The 22,654-nt window shown below is 47.3% G+C and overlaps 2 protein-coding genes and 2 pseudogenes across 2 annotated transcripts; all 4 read right to left on the bottom strand.

Annotated features, from left to right (window-relative positions):
- Positions 1-4,487: 4,487 nt before the first annotated feature.
- Positions 4,488-5,073, bottom strand: LOC117190889. The gene is made up of 3 exons (XM_033395900.1): positions 4,976-5,073; positions 4,743-4,916; positions 4,488-4,682 (listed from the first exon to the last, which is right to left on the bottom strand). Exons 1-3 carry the CDS (start codon positions 5,016-5,018, stop codon positions 4,609-4,611), a joined length of 291 nt encoding a protein of 96 aa, XP_033251791.1. The 5' UTR covers positions 5,019-5,073; the 3' UTR covers positions 4,488-4,608.
- A 2,452-nt stretch (positions 5,074-7,525) lies between these two features.
- LOC117189482 lies at positions 7,526-9,258 on the bottom strand (annotated as a pseudogene).
- A 183-nt stretch (positions 9,259-9,441) lies between these two features.
- Positions 9,442-11,026, bottom strand: LOC117190210 (annotated as a pseudogene).
- A 1,101-nt stretch (positions 11,027-12,127) lies between these two features.
- LOC108159888 (alaserpin) lies at positions 12,128-13,989 on the bottom strand. Its single transcript, XM_017293504.2, has 3 exons — positions 13,836-13,989; positions 12,459-13,772; positions 12,128-12,374 (listed from the first exon to the last, which is right to left on the bottom strand). The coding sequence occupies exons 1-3, from the start codon at positions 13,849-13,851 to the stop codon at positions 12,238-12,240; spliced, it is 1,467 nt and encodes a 488-aa protein (XP_017148993.2). The 5' UTR covers positions 13,852-13,989; the 3' UTR covers positions 12,128-12,237.
- Positions 13,990-22,654: the final 8,665 nt, after the last annotated feature.

Below are 22,654 nucleotides of genomic sequence, written 5' to 3' on the forward strand. Positions count from 1 at the left end.
TCACTAATCCGTCTTTTACACTTTGTTCTAGTTCTGGCCATAAGATCTCTAATTGCGCTCAGTTCAAGGCTATGAACAGCAACCAACGGTACGACAATGCAAAACGCCTCGGTCTCTGCATCAATTGTCTTGGAAATGGTCATAGAGTGGCGCAATGTTCATCGACTCATCGTTGCCGATCCTGTAATCGGAATCATCATTCATCTTTGCATCACTCTCAGCCGCAACAGCCACCCCAATCATCAGCAGGACAATCTTCAACTACTGAACCGGTACTCCAACCAGCGCAACCCTTCTGGCAAACGGCTCATCAAGCTGCTTCACACTCTCATATGGAGATCGCAGCAGATGATCAAATTTTGTTGGCAACAGCTATGGTTTTGGTAAAGGATGCCACAGGTGAATACAAACTCGGTAGAGCGTTGCTTGATTCATGTTCTCAGGTTAATTTTGTTACCGAAACCTTTGCACAAAAGCTTCGCCTTTGTCGTGAAAAACACCACATTGGAATTCGCAGTATAGGAGACTCCCTTACTAGTTTGAAGGCTCGTACGACTACCTCTATTAAGTCACGTACTTCCGGCTATCAGCTCACTCTCCAGTTTGGAATCACATCCCATATTGCCTACCAGCCAGATAGTGAGATCGACATATCGAATTGGAACCTACCAGCTAACACTCCATTGGCTGACGAATCTTTCTATAGGACTAAACGTATTGATTTGTTACTGGGGACCGAAGCCTTCTATGGAGCTCTAGCTGTTGGCCAGATTCGCATTGGTCCAAATCTTCCCACTTGCAGAAGACTCTTTTTGGTTGGGTTGTTGCTGGGAGGTACCAGCGGCAATATAACAGACAGCCACCATTGTGCTTGGCGACTGTAGAAGAGTCGATCGACAAGAATTTGCAGCAATTATGGAAAGTGGACTCATTTGTCGATCCAAGCGCTAGAATGCTCCCAAATCACCGTCGCTGTGAGGACCATTTCAGGGACACAGCACATCAGGATGCCAGTGGGCGGATTGTCGTTCGCTTGCCATTTCAAGAAGATCCAAGTTGTCTTGGAAGTTCCTTCGATACAGCTCGAACTCGATTTCTTGCCATTGAGAGACGTCTCGCTCGTCTACCGGAAATTCGCTCGCAGTATATCTCGTTCATGCAGGAATATGAAAGTCTCGGCCATATGTCGCTCGTACTGAATCCTAACTTGGAAGAACCGCATTATTATATACCCCACCATTTCGTTCTGAAACCAAGCAGTACCTCGACGAAGCTCAGAGTTGTCTTTGACGCCTCTTGCCGTACAACATCTCAAAGATCACTTAACGATCTACTTTTAGTCGGCCCTACCATTCAGGATGAGTTGTACTTCCAATTGCTGCGGTTCCGCATGCATTGGTTCGGCATCACAGCCGACGTCACAAAAATGTACAGGCAGGTACTTGTGAGTGAGAAGGATTGAAAATTCCAGTACATTTTGTGGCGAGCATCTCCAAATACGGATCTTCAAACCTACCAACTCAATACAGTGACATATGGGACTGCGTCTGCCCCATTTCTCGCAACTCGTAGTTTGCATTACTTGGCTGAGGATTGTAAGGATGCATGGCCATTAGGGGCTGCTGCTGTTAAAACTGCATTTTATGTTGATGACCTTTTGTGTGGGGCTCATGATATAGATACACTCTTCAAACTAAAAACTGAAATCACATCAACTCTCGCTCGTGGTCAGTTTCCATTATGCAAGTGGCATTCAAATCATCCAGGCGTGATGGAAGACGAATCTACCAAGGAATTAAACATTTCAGAAAACTCAGTCAGCAGCACACTCGGCGTAACTTGGCATCAACGAAGTGATGCATTTAGTTTCACATTTAATCCAAAGGAAGTCTATCCCACTACCACAAAACGAACAATTTTGTCTACTGCGTCGTCGCTATTCGATCCAATCGGTCTGCTATCACCGTTAGTGATTGTCTCTAAGATCATTATTCAGGAGTTGTGGCTTTTGAAACTCGACTGGGACGAGTCTGTCCCCCAGAATTTAAGCCACGCATGGAGCAAGTGTTTGGAATCGCTGAATTCACTGTCGTCACTAGCGGTACCTCGTTTTTGTTTGCAGCCTGATACTAGGAGCATTCAAATACATGGATTTTGCGACGCATCGATTCGGGCATACGGCGGCTGTGTTTATGTGCGCACGGAGAATTCGCTTGGACAGGTCACAGTGAAATTGTTCACTTCTAAGTCTAGAGTAGCACCAGTGAAGAAACAGTCTCTTCCGAAGCTTGAACTATGCGGCGCACATCTACTTTCTCAGTTGTATAACAAAGTCAAGGCCATATTCAGTAAACACACTATCACATCTTATTTTTGGAGCGACTCACAGCTCGTATTGCATTGGCTGCAACAACACTCAGTCACCTTATCGACCTTTGCTGGAAATCGAGTGTCCGATATTCAGGATTTAACGTCTGTTGGAAAATGGCGCTATGTGCCAACACATCAAAACCCTGCTGATATTCTGTCGCGAGGCTGTAACGTGAGCGAGTTGATTAAGTCTCCATGGTTTTCGGGTCCTACTTTTCTAGTCGAAGATTCATAAAACTGGCCCGCCACTGGTGGAAAACTTGATATTGACATGGACGTGGTTAACTCGGAGAATCGGAAAAGTTTGTTTGCTGCCGTACACGAGACAAATAATATCCTCAACATCGTCGATAATATCAGCTCGTACACTCACAGTCTGCGTCTCATTGCTTGGATGATTAGGTTCATAAGGAGATGTCGGAAGCAATCGACGTTTACCACAACCTCACCGACGCCAGATGAACTTCGTTTTGCTTCACATTGCCTTATTTGGAACATTCAACAAACTCGTTTTGTAGAGGACATCCGTTTACTTCAGAAGCAAAAACCATTAAAAAGCAGCTTAAAGTTTCTTACTCCCTTTTTAGAAGTCGTGAACGGATTCGAACTTATCAAGGTTGGTGGACGTTTGGAATACTCAGACCTACAAGACGGTCAAAAACATCCGTTGCTGCTGCCTAGTCAGTCAAAATTTGTATGGAACTATATTCGCCATTTGCATCTTCGGAAATATCACGCTGGACCTAAAGCCCTAGTCGCTCTCATTCGTTTGGAGTATTGGATCGTTAACGCCAGAGACTTGGCACGTAGAATTGTTCGCTCCTGTGTACACTGCGTTCGCTACAGACCGAAGCTGCTACAACAACTCAAGGGCTCATTACCGCCTACGCGACTCGCTCCGGCTCGACCCTTTGAACGCTGTGGAGTTAACTTTTGTGGACCCATCAACACATATCTACGCATTCGAGGAAAGGGACCTACAAAAGCATACATAGCCGTGTTCGTTTGCCTTCTCACCAAGGCCGTTCACATCGAAGTAGTCTCTGATTTGTCAACAAAGGCGTTCTTAAACGCATTGAAACGGATGGGAAGTCGTCGCAAGCTGCCGACAGACATCTTCTGCGATAATGCCACAAACTTTGTAGGGGCATCGAACTAAAAAAGTTTATGTTTTTAAAGCAGACCCAAGATGAAATCTATAAATTTTGCGCATCTGACTTTATTAATTTCCATTTTATTCCCCCCAGGGCACCTCATTTCGGAGGCCTTTGGGAAGCGGCAGTCAAGAGTGCAAAGGGGCTGTTAAATCGTACGCTGGCCAACACCAGGTTCACCTTTGAAGAGTTGAGCACTGTCGTCGTCGAGATAGAATCGATCCTCAACTCGCGCCCGCTATCGCCGCTTTCGTCAGACCCAAATGACTATAGCACTCTCACGGCTGGTCATCTCTTGGTTGGCGAATCATTGCGATCACTACCTGAAAGGTCCCTCGAGAATATCAAGCTGTCAAGTATGGACCGCCACGATGCGATTACGGCCGTCAAGCAACGGTTTTGGAAGCAATGGTCTGCTGACTATGTCAACGAATTGCGATCGCGCACGAAGTGGACAGCACCCTCAACGAACCTCACCGAGGGCACGTTGGTCATCATCCATGAGGACAACCTGCCACCGCTACGCTGGAAACTAGGCCGAGTGCAGTCTACTGTGCTTGGGAAGGATGGACTTGTACGGGTGGTGCACCTCCGCACTGCAAATGGAACATGTTGCAGGCAAATACACAAGTTGGCAATTCTTCCGGTGGTTTGAAAGCAGTCCTTTCAACGGGGCCGGGATGTTCGGTCAAACTCCCTTAAGGAACAAGGATTCAAAGAACCCTCGTAAAATAGAGAGCCTACGCTCACTTTTTGTTTTTACTCTCACCATAATTGTACTAAATTCACCACTGTATTCTCTCTCTTATGCCCAGTACTCAAGCACTAAGATCTGTAATAAATAGTTATTCCCTAATAATCAACTGGACCGATCGACTTTTCTCTTTCTTGTATAGACTTTGATTCGTTTGCGGAAAAAACTAACACACCCCCCTCCGTGAATTAACATTAATGCGGAAAACGCTCCGTGTACAAACAATATGTATTCCCATATCATCAGCATTTCATCAATCAATCAATCTAACTATGCAAATACATTTGTAATCGCTTCATTAATGAATAAATTGGAAGCTCTCCACTAGATTTAAAAGGTCACGGCTGTGCAATATGGTGTATGGGTCTCGTTATTGCACTGTTTATCGGAGACCAGTTTCACCACTGAAAGGAAAACTCTGCTATAGGGGGAGGCATAATGGGCTAGCTTTCTTCGATCCTTACCGCTCATTCCCTTCACCTTGCGGGCACAGTTGAATATTTTGATGGTACACAACTCCGTGTTGAAGTAGCAGCCATTGAAGGCACAAACCATCGTTCCGTCGGGAGTCGGGCAGGTGTTCGGGCAAAGCCTTTCGGGCGTAGCCTCTTGGAAGGCTGCTTGGATGAGGGCGAATACTGCAATGAAGGATTGTAATAAAGTGTTGTGGAAATCCTCCTAAATTGCTAGACGATACCAAAGAGGAGCACTGCAACGAGCTTCATGTTCGATCGGTCCATAAAAATGATTTGAAAAACTTAAATGTTCTTCCAAAGTGGCAGGCGTGACTTCCAGCCATGCCAAATCCATTATACTGGGTTAAAGAATCAAATTATGATAAATGCAAGTCACAGAAAACCACTTTGGTACTAACGATGGGGTATTTGTGTTCGGTGTTTACCTCAATCCTGTATGTACCTTGGGTTCTTTGGTGCCCGGGATTTTACTGATATTTCATGGCGTGGTCATGTTTACAGAGACCCGTCAGTGGGACTCTTTTATTGGCCTTTACGAAAGCTAAAAATAAACATAAAAGTCGTGGAATAAATATGAATATTATGGAAGTCAATTGCAATATTTAACTCGAAACTGAAAAACGGAACGTGCGACCCAAAAAAAAAAAAATTTCAAGTGGGGAGAAATTTAAGCTGGATCGAAAACTGGAATTCGACCACTGCATGCCCTTCCCCGCCATCCACGATTCCATCAAGATTTCGTTGGATTATTCTTCCTCCGCCAGCCCTCCCGGTGGGCAAGGCCCGTCTAGGATCTGGGATTAGTTAAATGAACTGTCAGATATATGTAAGAAGAAACGAGTTTCTTCTTCAAAACAATCAAGATATCTAGCCCTTCTATGGAGTGGCAGGCAGTACTTGCAGACAGGGACAGAGATATTTCTGGCATTTGTTTTAAAAGCGCCTGCGCCTGTGCCTGTGAATGTGCCTGTGCCTGTGCCTGTGCCTGCACCTGCACCTGCTGCTGCTGGTGCACTGGGAAGCGGAAGGGAAAACGAAGGCAAAACGAGAAAACAAAGAAAGAAAGGGAGAAATAGAAGAAACAGGGAGAACTTGTCAGGGCGCACATAAACAATTCTAACAAAGGGACGGACACTCGAGAGGAGACATGCCACATGCGAAGCGTTCCAAGAGGGAGCACTGCAGGAATTACAATTACAACGGCAGCAGCAAGGTGTATTCATGTAGGGTGAACCATTCACAGAAAGTGCTCTAACGTCAGTTGCATTCTGCATTTTGTAGCTCCCCTTGATTCAATATACTTTGCACAGGTAAGAGCTGCCTGTGGCTGTGTTCCCCGTATCAATCGTTCTGCGATTACCAGTATTTCCAGTGCCGAAAGAGCGAGCGCTCGGGAGAGCGAACCCCAGTGTGAGAGCGTGCAAGTCGGCGCACGACTCCCCGATTGGAGTTCGTCGTTGGGGCCGATCGCAGCGCTCCGTCAGTCTGCTTTCAGACACGATCCCGCGCGCGCTCTCTCGCCCCACGTTGAAAAGTCCATGCTGCGCATGCGCGAAACGGAGCGAAAGAAACGTTATTGCAACTGCAACTGAAACGGCAACGGCGACTGCCCCCGCGATTTGGGCTGGCCTTCTTATCAAGTGGCGAGGATCGGATCCGGGGCAGCTGTCTCTCCCGCCCGAGGCTTGCGTGTGCACCGTCCCGTGCTACTGCCAAAGGATTTTTGAATGAATAAAAAATATATAGATATATGCAACAAGTTGCCCGCGGCCGCTGCCACTGCCGCAACCGTACGAGTATATGTATATCAGTGTGTGTGTGTGTGTATCAGGCTGTGTTTTTGTGTGTTTTGGTGAAGTAAGAAAATGTGCATCAATTATTTTAAATGGTCAACTTAATGCCCCTGTTCCAGTACCGCGGCCTCAGTCCATGTCCCTGCCATAGCGCGACATCCAATCAGCGCGAAATGTACGCCACTTTGTGCGACTTGCCCCCAAACACAGATCCCCAGCAGTAAACACAATTACGGCGAATTTGAAGACAAATGTAATTCGGGCCCGCGAACCAGTTTCTAGTGCCAATCCACCAATCGACAGGCACACTGCACCTCCACCTCCACATCCACATCCAGTCCGGCCAATGTTTCTCCCAAGAAACACAACTGCAAAAAGTTATAGCCAAAAAGAAAAAAACCTAATAATAAATACGCCTAAGCTCAAATTGTTGTCAGTTTTGTGCGGCTTTCGTTGATTTATGTCCGCGATTAAAGGAAACACAGCAACAGCAGAAATGTCAGAAAAGCAGCGACAGAATACGATAATAAATAAATCCGAGGAGAAATATGTGCCACAAGGCTGCACCCCACCCTTGCCCCAATTGAATAAACCCCCCGCCCCCCAGTGATGTACCTATGAATGCAAATCGAGCGAAAAACAAAGCCACAAGGCAACAGCTGATAAAACGCCAGAGATAAGCAAAACAAGGATAAATCCCCACCATGGATAAGCCCAATCAGATGCCCATGGAGCTAGAGAGGTGAGTGTGACCCAAAAAAAAATTGATTTGTACGAAATGTGTACATTTTATGCAGCGGAGGAACTCATGAACCAATAGGATGTATCGCTTCTCAAAGATTTGTGCACTTTTCATTAGCTAAAATCAAAAGAAAGCACTTAACACCTCTCCAGATAGGTTTCACGCGAATTTAATAAATTTATTACTGTCAATCCAACCACAATGTTTCTTTTTTTAAAGCTTTTATTTAGCTGTTTGCTTGGGAATTATTCAACAATATAGTTAACAAAAAATATAAAGTATTCAAGAGTCCGCCTCAGACATACGCATAGTTGGCAATGTGCCCGATGAAGGCTATCGAGTCCCTGTACTTCACAGCAAACACGAACGGATGATCGGCCTCGAACTTCTTGGACCTCGAGAAGAGGCCCTTGAGAACTATTTTTGGGGGGGAATTCAGTACACATATAGCATATAAAGGCTATAGAGGGACACAATGGTCCGTATACTCACCGCCTGATTCTAGGGGCTGTTCCACTCCCGCCTCCGACACCTCAACATTGGCCTTGTGCTCCACGGCATTGATGAAGTGGCTCACGAACATGCGGTACATATTGCTGAAGTCACCGTCGCGGGAGAACATGGTGTGGACACCCAGCTATGTATGCGGCAGAGGAAGACAAATACTTCAGTTCAGTTCTATCGGGGGATACGAGCGGAAAACCTTACCTGTTTGAACCTGTTTCTCCAGGCCCAGGCCAAAGGTAACGCTGAATTTGGGCAGCAGCACCTCCACCTTCTGCTGGCTCATCTCTCCGATCTCCGCGAGTAGGTTCTTTCCCACCAAGGACTGCTGGAGGGATCTCAGACCATCCATGCGGTTGGGCAGGAGCAGCAGCATCGAGAAGTCCGCTTTCTGGTAGGGCAGCTCCACGACCTTGGCGTCCAGGGTGCGCACCTCGGCATAGCTAAAGTTCTGCAGGGTCCACATGGTGTCCACGCGCACGGACTGTCCGTTGCCGGTGCGGAAGGAGCGCTTCTCGGTCTTGTCCAGCTTGAAGGCCTTCTGCCAGGGCGCCGCATAGGAGACTCCATTCACGATGACGCCCTCGGTGCGATCGTTGAGCAGCTCGGCCGCGAGGATGTCGGGGATCTTTCCATTGGTCTTGGTGGCGATCGCTCGGTTGATGCCATCCGCTGTCCGCTTGTTGTACGGCGGATGGAAGTCCAGCTTATCGATGTTTGAGTCGAACTGGCGCTGGGCCACGTCCCGGAAGGAGCTCTTGAACTCCAGGTTCTCGCTGATGTAGATGTTGTTGGCCAGCCGCGGGTTGTTTTCGCGTGTCAGCGACTGCTGGTAGCTGCCAAAGCGCTGGCTCACCTGGTCGACATCGCCTGGGCCCAACCGCAAGCCCTGCTGGAGCTCGCTGGCCGTCTGACCCTTGGCTCACACGAAGGCCAAAGCCATGGAGCTCTGTATGCTAGCCGCCGAAATCACAACGTTCTCATTCAGGTGGTCGGCGCCCACCGCATTGTAGAGATCAGCGGCCAGCAAATTGCGATCAATCGAGGAATCAAAACCTGCGTTGGTCTTTGCATGCGAGAGGCTCGCGAGGAACACTAAAGGAATGGAGCGAATGCATGGTGTTAGTGTGTTAGTGACACTCCCCCTACTTTCCCCAAGCAGCGAGTATTAGCCTTCAGGAGCGAATGACTTTATCATAAGTAGTCATAAAAAATTCTGACTGCTCTGTCCAACGACACGTCCGCAAGGGTACGTACAATATTTTTCGGGCCACAAGATTGTCCTCTCCTCTATATGGAATATTGTGGCTCTGAACCCAAAAAACCCTCAAACCAGATCGTATGAGTATCTGCGTATAAATTGGAGCTTACGTAATAGGCAGCTGACGATGACAGCCATGGTCATTGAATTTATATGTGTATACGTATGTCGTATAAATGGTTGACGGGGCGGCTGCTCCACTGATTCGCACTTGAGACATACCCGATCGCGTCGGAATGTGAACTGAACGGGCAGTCGCCCGTCGTTCCGCCTTGGAGTCTGTGCGCGATGGGACTCTCACCGAATTCAATTCAATTCCAAGCGGTGCTCTCTCTCTTTTTCGAGGTCTGAGAGGCGCACACGGACGGAGTGTATACAAACCATTTGTCACTTTTGGCTTACTTTGGTCTTCGTTTATTTGCTATGAACTAAAACTGATTTGAGCTCAACTCAGGGACTGATAAGGCGATAACCCCAAAGGCTGGAGTCAGTCGCGTTGAACAGAATGTGAATATGCCTTAGGCGGACGAGGGCACTCAGATGTCGACGATGTGGCCGGCCAGCAGCAGGGTCTTGTCATTGCCGATGGCGTAGAAGAACGGATGATTGATGACCAGGGGTAGGGCGCGTCGAAACAGATCCCCAAAGGCTGTAAAGACGGCAGCTGATTAAAGAGAGGCTTCTTCTTCGGATACGATGCCCAGCCGGATCACAGTCCACTTACAGAACGAGTCGCCGGCGGAACCGCCCTCCTCCTGCAGCTCCAGCAGCGTGCTCCGGCCCATCTTGCCCAGATGGGGGCCGAGCTGGCAAGCAGCGAACTGAAGACTTCGCTCAGCTGAGCCTCCGCTGTGAAGAGTCTCGTCTCAGCAAGGAAAACATGGAAGGGGGGATGTGGCTTACAGGTACTTGCTCAGACGGAAACGCCCTCTTTCCTCACCTCTTTCAGAACCTTAGTGAGCTGTGCGTGCACCAACAACTGGAACTTGGGCAGTGTGAGGGCGACCTTGCGCTCTTGCATCTGTCCTCTGAGATACTGCAGATCGTACTTCCCCAGCTGCTGCTCCAGCTCCGGCAGGCCATCGGCCCGCCTCGGGAAGATGAGGAGCAGCCGCAGATCGGCTGTGGCAAAGGGCAGCTCGATCAGCTACGCGTCTAGAGTGGCTACCTCCGCATACCTAAAGCGATGCTGCCCAAACATGGCCTCCACCAGCTTTGGCCGCTGTCCCTCGCTGAAGAAGTTGATGCGCTGCGTTTCGTCCGGGTCGAAGCTCTGGGCCCAGGGTGCCCGGAACGTCACCGCCGACACGTGCAGGAAGGGCGTGTCGTGGTCGGAGATGGTCTCGAGCTGCGAAGCGCTAACCAACTCTCCCACGCTGTAGTTGCTGCGGCTAAGGAAGTCGTAGTTGATGACCTGGGCGGCGCTAGCGGGGGTCTCCCAGTCGAGGCGATGGCTGCCGACTCCCATTTGGGCCGCGAGCGCCTGGAACTCGTCGCGATAGTTGAAGGTGAAGCGCTGCAGGGTATAGAAGTCGCTGAGGAGACGCATCGGACAGCCCACGGCAGAGGATTGCTTCTGTTCTGCGAGCTGTTCCCGGAGTCCAATGAGGGCCTGTCGCGGGCTTCCCGCATGCTGCAGATCGAGAGCCGCCTGCACGAGGACGGGGGAGACGGCCACGTTGACATTCGGCTGACTCCTTCCCAGCCTGGAGGAGAGTCGCAGCCCGAAGCGATTTTTGGAGGCACTGGTTGCGGCTGCTCCCGGACTGCCCGGGGCCTCGCCACCGACTGCCAGCTGCTGGATAGCGAACAGCGTCAGTATCACAGCCAGAGTTAGGCCGGAGAGTGGGTGTCGTCTCCAGTGAGTATTGATAATGCTTCCAGTTGGGGGCGGGCTGGGGCTATTCCAAGCTTTGGCTTTCGTAGTTAATGGTCCAGTGGCTAAGACGCAACTAAGCGTCGCGTCGCGTCGTCAGACGACGCACGAGCTCTCATTCATGGAAATTCAAAACACTTCGAGACATTGATTCGGTCCACAAAAAATTGATTGTGAAGCGAAAAGCTCGGCATTGAAATTCTTTAGCGATACCGAGGGGTATACCGAGTCATCATGGCGGAGAGCCGGAGAACAAACAACAAATCGAACCCCACAATCGAATTGAGAGGGACAGATAGAGAGAGGGAGTGATTCTATCCAGTTCTCTTATCGCGCACGAAACGATTTCAAGATCAGGCTTTATCTCCCTCTCTGTCATTGTCTCAGTGGGCTTCTCTACACTTAGAAAAAAAAGTCCACAAGCATTCAGCCACGAACATTAGATACAGATGTGTATGAACTTGGATAGGACGACTTCCCTCATGGATGGACAGTCCTTGGGGATGGTGGACCCAGAGAAAAAGAGCATATACTAAATATAAATATATTTAATATTTAATTATGGGTGTGTTTCTTTTTACTACCACTTTACGTTCGTATATTCGAGTCTTATTCCATGGCTAGCAATTAGTGCGTGCTTTTCTAGCGCCGTTTTTCTTCAAGTGCACGCAACCTTGGTTGGAGGCTATTCATTATGCCCAGCTTTCAGCGGGTATTCCAATTACTCATCTGGCTTGCCTCGGCTGCCTCTCGGGCTTTCCCCTCTCTATATCGCTCGATTCAGATACACTCGTAGTGCGCATGAGGAAGTTCTTCTCGATTTGAAAAATGATTGAGAAATTCGCTTTTTATTTATAGCCACTCTAGTGAGGCAATGGGCTGTTTCTGTGACTGTTTCTGTGTCTGTGCCTGTGCCTGTGGCAGGGCCGGGCCAGGCATAAGGCTGGGTTCGTGGCTGGCTCCCCAAACGGGTTTGCCAACTTACAGAAGCAGGCGAACAGCTATCGCTGGAAATTCAGAATCAAAATCAGCTACAGAACGAGAATTCACGTGTATGGCTGGGAAAAGGCACCCACCGCCTCGGAATAATCGGAATCCCAGTCTCATCTGAAGGTGCAGGTGCAAGGAGAGTAGGGGAGGATAGAAAGGTTATCGGTTATAGAGCGAAAGGTTATTCGCAGCGAAGTAGTCCAGGAATATGAGTATTATTCACTTTATTATATGTTTCACAAATGCATCGTTCTCTAGCCTATAGTGTGTCGCGGGATTGAGTGAGGGGAGTCGCGTAGAGTGCGAGGGGGGCCATCTTAGGCCATCGCCGTGGGCTGCAGCACGTGGCCGATGAAGAGCACCGAGTCGGGAGTGCGGAGGGCAAAGACGAACGGATGATCGGCATTGAACTCCCGCGAATTGACGGGCAGAGATAGTGGCACGAACTTGGCATCTGGAGAGGGCGAGGGTGAGAGAGAGATTCAAATTAGTCCTGGAATGGGAAATCCTATCGACAGAGAGGGAGAGGAGTACTCACATGAAGCTGCCGCTGCCTCGGATCCTGCCTCGTTCACGTTGAGGAAGGCCTTTTGCAGGATCTTGGACACCCGCACGGGGCGGTCCAGCATTTTTGTGACCTGAGAGCTGCGTGTGAACATCTCGCGGACGCCGAGCTGCAGCAGGGGCTTCGTCATGTCCTGTTCGAACTGGATGCGGAACTTGGGGATCCTAATGGTCACCGTCTCCTGGCGCAGGCGCGCCGCAAGCCTGTTGAGATCGTTCTGGGGACGGGCCAGCTGCTGCTCGAGCTGGGCCAGGCCATCCACCTGGTAGGGGAGGAGGATCAGCATGCTGACCTCACTGTCGGCGTAGGGCATCTCCAGGGCAGTGGCACCAAGGTCCGGGAGATCCGCATAGCCGAACACGTCGTCATTGAACATCATGGCAACGTTGCTGGGGGCGCCGCTTCCACGCCGGAACTTGCCGGAAATCGTATCCGTGGCAGAGAACTCGGTGGCCCAGCGGGCCTTGAAGTAAATGGCGTTCACCAGCATCGCCTCCGTCTGGCCATCGATGTCGCTGGGGGTGACTAGTTCCCGAATCTTGTTTCGAGTCTTGTCCGACACCCAGGCGTTTATCCAGCCAGCCGTCTCCCTGGAGCGGCCCATATCGACGGGCTCAATGCCCGAGGAATAGTAGTATTCGGCGTACTCCGGGTAGTCGTGGTTGATACCCCCCATATTCTTGTTGTAGAACATCCGGCTGGCCATGGTCAGCTCCGCACTCTGCAGCTGCCGCCGCTGCTTGATCAGCTGTCGGAAGTCCTGCCCCACGGCCTGCGCATCGGGGCCGAATTCTCCTGCCTGCTGCAGCTCCTGGGCGGTCCGGCCCTCGGAGGCCCCATCGATCATGCCGAGCAGCGCGTGCACCGATACTGGCGAGAAGACCAAATTCTGTCTCTGCGATCTGCTGGCGATAGGCTGAAAGAGCTTCGAGCTGAAGCGATCCTTGAAGCTTTGCTTGGCCGGAGATCGCGTGGGACTGTTGGAGACCGTGGGCAGCGGCACCTCATTGGCATCCAGCACATTGGCCTGCTGTCTCTGGGGCGATATCTGGCTGTTGGGTTTCTGGGGCTGTCTCTCCTGGCTGTTTCCCGGCGGCTGGACCTCCTCCAGTGGCCGTTGGTTGTCTGGCGGGCCCTGGGCCTGCGGCAGGACTTGCCCCTGAGCTCTGGCCGTTGACGGAGAAGCTAGTGCTCCTCCAAATCGCGATGCGAGGTTGACGGCGTATGTCCCCCGGTAATATGATTGAGCAGCCACGAGGTAGGGGCCCATCATCAGGAGCAGGATTACTGAAATCGGAACAGAGATTGGAGTACAGATCGCGCCGCAAGAAATGCTCTTCCTCTGCTTACTGCACTTGCTTGCCATTTTTGCTGTTATCTCAGCCGCTTGACCCGTTGTTACGTTACTGTTCCCTCCGCTTTTCCACTATATTTAAATAAATATAAATAAATTCCTTGTCGTCGTCCGGCCTGCTGGGGTGTAGTGCTGAGACGATTGCAGCTTTAATACAAAACTGATCATTCGCCCGTCCCAGGGGCGAGCTCGGACTAAGAGATGATCGCAGATCGTAGATGGCAGAGAGAAGCGCGAGACAGAGAGAGAGAGAGAGAGAGAGAGAGAGAGAGAACCGGTCCAGAACACGACTGAGGCTATAGCATACACTCGTACATATGCTATATGCTGGGATCGGATCGGAGATCACCAGCAGCAGAGCGATCTGGCAAACTAGTTGAGCGGAGCAGAGCGGAGTCGATCGAAGCTGAGCTTTGTGCTGCTCTCCTCTCCGTCTGTTTACAGGCCGTTGAGTGGGGAAAAACCCCAGCACGGCACTGCTGATTCTAATTGCACGAAGCAATACGGGTACAGACATCTATGCATAATGCCCCCGGACTCGAGAGAACACACACACACACGTAGAATGCCTGGTTTTCCCGATCTCTGCCCCCGAATGGGGGACGTTCGGGGCGGGCGCGTGGGTTGCCGCTGCGATTCCCATTCCCATTTCCATCCCATTTCCATTGCAGTTGCAGTTGCACTTGGCATAACTCTGAAGTGACTCATCCGAATGGATTCGGTGAAAGAATCTCCAAGTGGAAACCTGTCGAGAGTTCTGTTTGTTGTATTTATAGAAGCATTATCTTGGTCTGGGGATCGACTCATAGCGCTGCCACTTCCTGCTGACATTTTTATGCCACAAAATGATACCTAAGCCATTAGATAAATTTTACATTTCGTAGTCACAGACCATAAATATTAGCGCGAGAACCTAATTAGGTATTCCTCTCCCGGGAGAATCCAGCAGATAAAACGAAAGACCTCACACGGGGTCTCTTTCTCTCTCTGCATCCCAGCCTCTGTTGCAGCTCCGTTTACATTTCCATTTCCAGTTTCTCTTCTGCCCCAAACGCAACCTTCTTAATTATGTAAAACCCGAACAAGAAATGTATTTCATATCAGCACTTCGCTTCGTCCCCCCCTTCCGCTCTCAATCTGGCCGCTCAGGCGGCCGAATGTGTAAACATAATTTACTCCAATTAGAGTCTCCGCCGCCTTATTAGTGCGCCATGCCCACGCCGGGCACACTGCCACACTGCCACCGCCACCGCCGCCTGTTGCTTCTGCAACACGGTGAAATTGGGGCACATTCAGAGTACATCGCAGATAGTAGGAATACCCCGGCAGGCATAGGCACAAAATGCAATCAATAAATTCAGAGGAACCGGAGTTAAAAGCCGGAGAGCGGCAGTTGGGGGCACAGCCGAGAGCTAATTGTGGTGCCCCCAGGTGCGTTCATTCCATTCCATTCAACTCTGTCCCTCTCTCGCTCTCTGTGTGTTTTGACTGATATGAAGTTAAGTTTGCCAGTGCAAGCAAGAGCATGCCTCCAATAAACAGAGGGCGAGAGATTTCGGTTTAATTTGGTCTAGGGAACGGAGTGATTCTGTTGGAAGGCAGCTGGCATTCAGGAAGAGTTCCTCAGATATCTTTTAGAACCACTTTCAGCTGTCACTTGAAATAAGAATTGCTTCAATCAGATGCTATCTTTCCCAAGTGCCGATAAAGGAAAATATTCCACAGATGAATCAGTCATTCACATACGTGTATTAAAAGATGCTATTTCTCTGGGTGTACAATTCAGAGAATATTTATTTTTTATTAGATGATAACCTTTAAAATTATAAGAAATTAAATCTCCCTCTTCTTGATTTCTAATGGTAAAGAACTAATTTTTTAAACAAAATTCGGGCTGATAAATCGAATTAAAGACAAACTATGTCAAAGATCAATCAGAGATTCATATGAATTGCTGGGAAGTAGAGCATAAATCTAATACAATTGTTCATACGAAGCTTGAAGGAAGAAAAGTACAGTCTGCCTTTTCTCTGCATTCCACTATTCATTGCAATTTCCTTCAATTATTCACTCAATTACCCTCGGATCCTCTCCAACGCAGGCAACAGTCGGGGCGGTGCAGACCGCATGAAAATATTATAAATTGTCACTGCAATGTTGCCTCAATTAGCGAGTGCAACATGTTGCCGGTGTGGCAGGCGAGGCGGGCGAGGCAAACCACAAAAGCAATTTGTTTCTGGAGACCGACTCTAGTTGCCACTCATTAATTTGCGTGTTGAGTGGCGACTCGCTGAGGCATTAAATGGCATAGCAGGAGGAGAAGAAGGTGGAGTAGGAGTGGGTCTCAGATGGATTGGAGGTGGCAATTGAGGCACACACACTGACTGTCCGTTGGCTGTCCGTTGGCGTTGCTTACTGTTCAGGCCAGCAGTAAACAATTTCCGCGCACTGTGCCAACTCCGTGCGCCCCGGTCCCAACTCGCTCTCGCGCGCTCGGAGGGGCGCTCGGATCCACAATCCACGATCCACTCGGCGCTCACGGCAGCAAAAGCATCATAAGGCATAGAGTTAGTTAGTTACGTTTTCACCCCCGCTTCAGCCTGTCGACATACCGCGCGAATACCCAATAAATACATGAACAATATATATATATATATACAACGAAACCGATCGGCCTTTCCTTTTTGTGACGACTGCTAGGAGGAACATACACCTCGCCGTTGGATAATTGAACCCCGATCCGCCCCCCTACAAGCATTGGTCCTTCGAGCCGGATCTTCGCCTTCCCCATAAGGAGAAGCTCACCCCAGCCAGCATCGGCGGATCGCTCCAAGTTCAAGATAAGTACTCTTCGATTGTGCCTAACAACAGTGCAGTGATTTTGTGCGAGTTTTCCATCCCAGTCCAAGTTCCCGTGGCATATGTACATGTATTTATTTCTCGCTCTAGCTCCAAATTAAGCCATACCTCGTTCTGCCAACGGTTGTGGCCTCCTACTTCTCCAAAGGTTTAATTTGATCCGAGCTAACTCCTGCGTTTAGCTTCCGATCCAGTGTAAATAATATTCTTACCTCTCCCAGCTACCAGCTGAGCTTTCGTTGCTAACATACATACAAATTAAATAACTGCGGTAGCGGATTGCGTTTTTAAAAAGTTTTTATTTAACTTCTAAGTTAACAGATATAGATTTAAGTTGAGGGTCACAAAGGATTCCGGACAAAGGGTTTGCGCGATCTTAGTTTTTAGCTCGACTTTTCGGTGTCGCTTCTGGATCAAGACTGACTTGAACTTTTCGATCTTTGCATCGTCGATCTCAATTGATTTCGACATCCCGAGTATTGGATTTCGTCATCCAAAGAGAGAACTGTAAAATGCCCAAAGTGCAGGATCTGCAGAAAGCCGGGTGTAAGATTGTTTATGAGAAGCCGGGTGTGGGCAAACATTGTTTTTCCATTTAGGCGAGTGTCAAAGATTGGGATTGTGGCGGGAGCCATTGAGATTGTACATCTTAGAAATCAATTAGGCGGAGGCCCAAGATTGAAATTGTTTTCGTTTTAGAAAGCCAAAGATTGTTTACAACTCGTATAAGAGCTCTATAGAATTGGGTACGTTAACTCCCCCCATTCTTAAATGTTTCGTCCCGATACATTTTGAAGTTCTGATAGAGCTCTAATTTCTTCTGATAGTATTTGAATGCTGCTTTCCACTATTTCTTCTGTCGGTATTCTTATTGATTTAATAAGTACAAATTTGGTTAATTTATAGCCGAAGTAAAATAACATTATCAATATCGAATCATTATCATTTCAAGTTATTATTACCGTTGCAATGTCCAGTAGATCAGACAGTTCAACAGGTTGTTTTTCATGCTTATAAATGTCCTCTATTTCATTTTTATACCCGATACTCAAAATGAGTATTGGGGTATATTAGATTAAAAGTGGATGTGTGTAACGTCCAGAAGGAATCGTTTCCGACCGCATAAAGTATATATATAGCATATATACATGCTTGATCAGCATCAATAGCCGAGTCGATTGAGCCCTGTCTGTCTGTCCGTCAGTCCGTCCGTCCGTCTGTCCCTCTGTCCGTCTGTCCGTCCCCTTCAGCGTCTAGTGCTCAAAGACTATAAGAGCTAGAGCAACGATGTTTTGGATCCAGACTTCTGTGATATGTCACTGCTACAAAAATATTTCAAAACTTCGCCCCGCCCACTTCCGCCCCCACAAAGGACGAAAATCTGTGGCATCCACAATTTTAAAGATATGAGAAAACCAAAAACGTAGAGTTGTAGAGAATGACCCCAGCACCCAGACTGCGGAATCTGAATTGGATTGTATTATTATTATAGCCAGCATCAAGAAAACAATTTCATTTTTTCTCGCCCTGTCTCTCTCTAACACACACGTAGCATAGGCGGCTTTGCTTAGAGTAAAACATTAGCGCCTAGATCTCAGAGACTACAAAAGCTAGAGCAACCAAATTTGATATCCACACTCCTAATATATCGGACCGAGACGAGTTTGTTTCAAAAATTCGCCACACCCCCTTCCGCCCCCGCAAAGGACGAAAATCTGAGGATATTCAAAAATCTCAGAGACTATAAGGCTAGAGTAACCAAATTTGGTATCCGCACTCCTGTTAGATCTTACTATAAAACGTGTATCTCAAAATTTCGCCCCATTCCCTTTCGCCCACACAAAGGACGAAAATCTGTTGCATCCACAATATTGCACATTCGAGAAAACTAAAAACGCAGAATCATGACCATATCTATCAGATTGCTGAATCTGGATCAGATCAGATCATTTTTATAGCCAATAGGAACAAATCAATTTGCAGTGGCTACGCAGCCCCCAACGTCACGCTCAGACTGATTTTCTGTCTCTCTCGCACGCAGGCAAGCCACACTTGCAATTTGGATGTCACGCATTAAAGAACATATCGTAATTTTATTTCTGCGCCGAGTTTTATTTAATTCGAAATAATTAGTCGGCCGATTGGGGATAAAAAACATTATCTCCACATAAAATTTGGTGACCCCGACGTGATCTCTGAGTTGCAGTGTCAATTAATAATCATTCGCGATCGACATTCGTTAGCCCTAGCAAATTTTCGGCGGTTAAGCACAATTCGGTGCAATTCGCGAGCGCAGCAATGCCGAGTGATGTATATTTCTACAAGCACAAGGATTTCGATGCCGCTCAAACGAGCCTTGAAAGGCTGGATTTCCTGCAGTTAGCGCATGATGCCCGGCTGGACTTTTCGAATGTTTATGTCAAGGTTAGGTCCAGGCTGTCGCGGGAGTTGATGGCTGCTCGCACGGTAAATGTTGCCAATTCAACGGCTCGGCATACTCTCGAGGGGAATTCGTCGTTGTTCGACTATAATAGTATAGGCCGTTCTCGAATGCCCGAGTTGCAGCTTCCGCGATTCGGTGGGAACTACATGGATTGGCCAGAATTCCACTCGATGTTCTCGACAATGGTGCACAAAGACCATCGTATTCCAATCATCGAAAAATTCCAATATTTTCGTGGATGTCTATTTGGTGCTGCGCTGGATACGATTCGTTCCTTGGAACTTTCTGAGGAGAATTACGACAAGGCGTTGAAGTTACTAATGTTGCGATTCGATAATAAACTGTTACATTTTCAGGCACTCGTCAAGGCTATTTTCGGTCTGCAAGGGGTGGAGAAGGGCTCAGCTATCGGCTTGCGCGCGCTCAGCGACAAAATCAATTCGCACTTGCGTGCACTTCAGACCTTGGCGACCCCGCAGGAGATTTCGGATGGGTTGCTGATCTTCATCATAGGCACGAAACTGGACCACAAAACAAAGGAGAAATGGGAAGAGAACTTGCCGACGTCAGGATTGCCTCGGTGGTCAAGCATGGCCTCATTCTTGAAAGCAAGATGTCGGATGCTGGAAAATTTGGGATCGGCTATGGTAACAATTCCTAGCCAGCAGGTGGGAGAAAGTAAACCTAGCACCCTAATCACCTCCATTAACGATCATAATAGCTCAACATGCAAGTATTGCAAATCCTCCGATCACTACATATCCCGATGCCAGGCATTTATAGATCTCCCTGTTTTTTCTCGATACAAGGAGGTGAAGAAGCGCCATTTATGTCTAAACTGCCTCAACAAAGGCCATTCATTGCAACGCTGCAAGTCAGGGGCATGTAGAAATTGCCAAGCCAAGCATCACACACTGCTCCACATGCAGTCGGGCGCTGACGCTGAGTTGCCGTCGCCGAGCACGGAATCGACCCAGCATGATCCTGCAAGTGCCCTAGTAGCAAGCAAATATATTAGCCCTCCCCCCTCGAGTCAAAAATCTCTGCCTAGCCAAAACGTGCTGCTAGCTACTGCAATCGTATATGTCAGGGGCCGTTTTGGATCGCTTATTCCATGTCGTGCCATTTTAGATTCCGCTTCTCAGGTTAACTTTATAACATCGAGACTCGCCAATCAGCTGCAGTTAGATCCTCACCCGTCTCACGTTCAAATCGCCGGTATTGGAGAGTCAATTCTACCATCCAGCAAGGCTGTGGACATCGTCCTGCAATCTCTCATTAATTCCCCTTTCATTCCGTTTTGGAACTAATTCTGAAATCATTAATTTTATTAGACTTAAGTCCATTGATATTTCCCACTCATCGTCTGAATTAATTGATTTGTTGACATATTTGGATTCTATATCAATTATCTCTCTATAAAAACTCAAATTAGTAATATGGAAAAGTTCGGCGTATGTTTCATAAGTGTAAACGTCTCTGTCGTCTTTGAGCAATAGATAGTCACTATGCGTATAGTCAATTACTTCCGAAGTCGTCAATATAACAAAAGTCAGTATAAGTATATTCGCATACATTTTCTGGAAAAATGGAAAGCATTTCCTTAATATTTAATGTTATCTTTATGTATAATTCTGTTTCTATTGTTGATTATAATTTTATTCGGTCGATTTTCCGTAACTACCTGCTTTTTGTATCGGGATTGAAGTTTTATTCTTTCCCCGAATTTCTTCTCATAAGCTACTTCTCCTATTTTATATTCTTTATTATACCCGATACTCAAAATGAGTATTGGGGTATATTAGATTTGTGGTAAAAGTGGATGTGTGTAACGTCCAGAAGGAATCGTTTCCGACCCCATAAAGTATATATATTCTTGATCAGCATCAATAGCCGAGTCGATTGAGCCCTGTCTGTCTGTCCGTCTGTCCGTCCGTCCGTCCGTCCGTCCGTCCGTCCGTCCGTCCGTCAGTCCTGACTTCTGTGATATGTCACTGCTACAAGAATATTTCAAAACTTTGCCCCACCTCTTCCGCCCCCACAAAGGACGAAAATCTGTTGCATCCACAATATTGAGGATACGAGAAAACTAAAAACGCAGAATCATAGATAATGATCATATCTATCAGATTGCTGAATCTGGATCAGATCAGATAATTTTTATAGCCAAAAGGAACAAATCAATTTGCACTGGCTACGCAGCCCCCGACGTCACGCTCAGACTGATTTTCTGTCTCTCTCGCACGCACTCTTTGTCGTGTCGTTTAATATTAGCGGCGTCTGCCGGAGGAGAGCCATACTGACTTAGTATCGGGTATAGCTGTAGATTTGCGGTCTCCGCAGCAACTCACAACGTTCCCCCTCGTTTTCTCTTCTATCTTTGTTATGTAGCTTAAGCATTTTGGTCTGAGCTTCCTTAAGTAATATTGGATTATTCTTGTGCTCTATTTTGTTATACAATATGTCATATGGCATTTGATTGGTCGTTGAATGTATTGTCAGATTATATTTCAGTGCCGCCCTTATTATTATTTCTGAATAATCTGTTAGGTTTAGTTCATCCTTGGTGCACCGCGCTATTTCTGTTACTGTGGAATGTACCCTTTCTACCTGACCATTTGAGGTGCTGTGTCTGGGATCAGCATAATAACTAGTTAAGTTACTTCTTTGTATGAATGATCTAAATTGTGCTGAAGTAAAGCTTGGTTCGTTGTCTGGCATTAATGATGTTGCTAACGGAAAGTGTTGCAAAATTTCCATTACCTTATTTTCAATGTTTAATTTACTTTGGATTTCCTTGACCACCAAACATTTGGAATAAGAATCTATACAAGTTATGAATGTTAGGTTTTGGGCATAGTATATGTCTAAATGTAATTGATCTCCTTCTTTTGCTGGGATGGGGCTTCCCCAATTGGAATTTTTACAGGGTGTCTGTGATATTTGTTTTTGTTACAGATCTCACAATTTTTTATATATTCTTTTAATTTTTTGTGTAGGTTTGGCCAATAATACAACTTAGTTATTTGTTTGAAATTTTCGTCTACTCCTCTATGGGCTCTGCAATGTGTTTCTCCTATAATTATAGCTTTATCTTCTGAATTTACTACATCTTGGAGGAACTTTCTCGTGAAGAGAAATTTATTTATGAAGTTTTCCTTTAGCTTATTTTGGATAAGGTATAAATCTTCTAAAGTGCAGTGTATTCCTGTGGTTAAGTTAGGCTGAATAAATTCTTTTAAAATGATTAGCAGATTGTCAACCGTATCAAATTCAATAATATGTCGGGGATTTTCATAAACTCTTACTAACTCATGAACTGTGAATCTCCCTTGCGATAATAGTAGCTGCTGTTTAAATTGGTTTAAAGGCTTGCTTGTCTCTTGAATGATGTTTTCAAAACTACTTTCTGCTGAATGCTGAGTATTTATGTCTGATTCTGATTCTGTCTGGTCGACATCACTATCTGTCATATGATTTATTTGAATCCGAGATAAAGCGTCCGCTACTACG

The sequence above is a fragment of the Drosophila miranda genome (genome assembly GCF_003369915.1).
Source record: "Drosophila miranda strain MSH22 chromosome Y unlocalized genomic scaffold, D.miranda_PacBio2.1 Contig_Y1_pilon, whole genome shotgun sequence".
In the NCBI taxonomy this organism is placed as follows: Eukaryota; Metazoa; Arthropoda; class Insecta; order Diptera; family Drosophilidae; genus Drosophila; species Drosophila miranda.

What these genes read in the sequence shown, in the direction of transcription:
- LOC117190889 (XM_033395900.1), bottom strand. Translation starts at nt 5,018, where the DNA reads ATGGACCGATCGAACATGAAGCTCGTTGCAGTGCTCCTCTTTG. An exon ending in CGTTGCAGTGCTCCTCTTTG is followed by an intron (nt 4,917 to 4,975) that starts GTATCGTCTAGC and finishes CCTTCATTGCAG; the next exon opens with TATTCGCCCTCATCCAAGCA. An exon ending in CAAGGTGAAGGGAATGAGCG is followed by an intron (nt 4,683 to 4,742) that starts GTAAGGATCGAA and finishes TTTTCCTTTCAG; the next exon opens with TGGTGAAACTGGTCTCCGAT.
- LOC108159888 (XM_017293504.2), bottom strand. An exon ending in CGAGGCAGCGGCAGCTTCAT is followed by an intron (nt 12,375 to 12,458) that starts GTGAGTACTCCT and finishes CGCCCTCTCCAG; the next exon opens with ATGCCAAGTTCGTGCCACTA.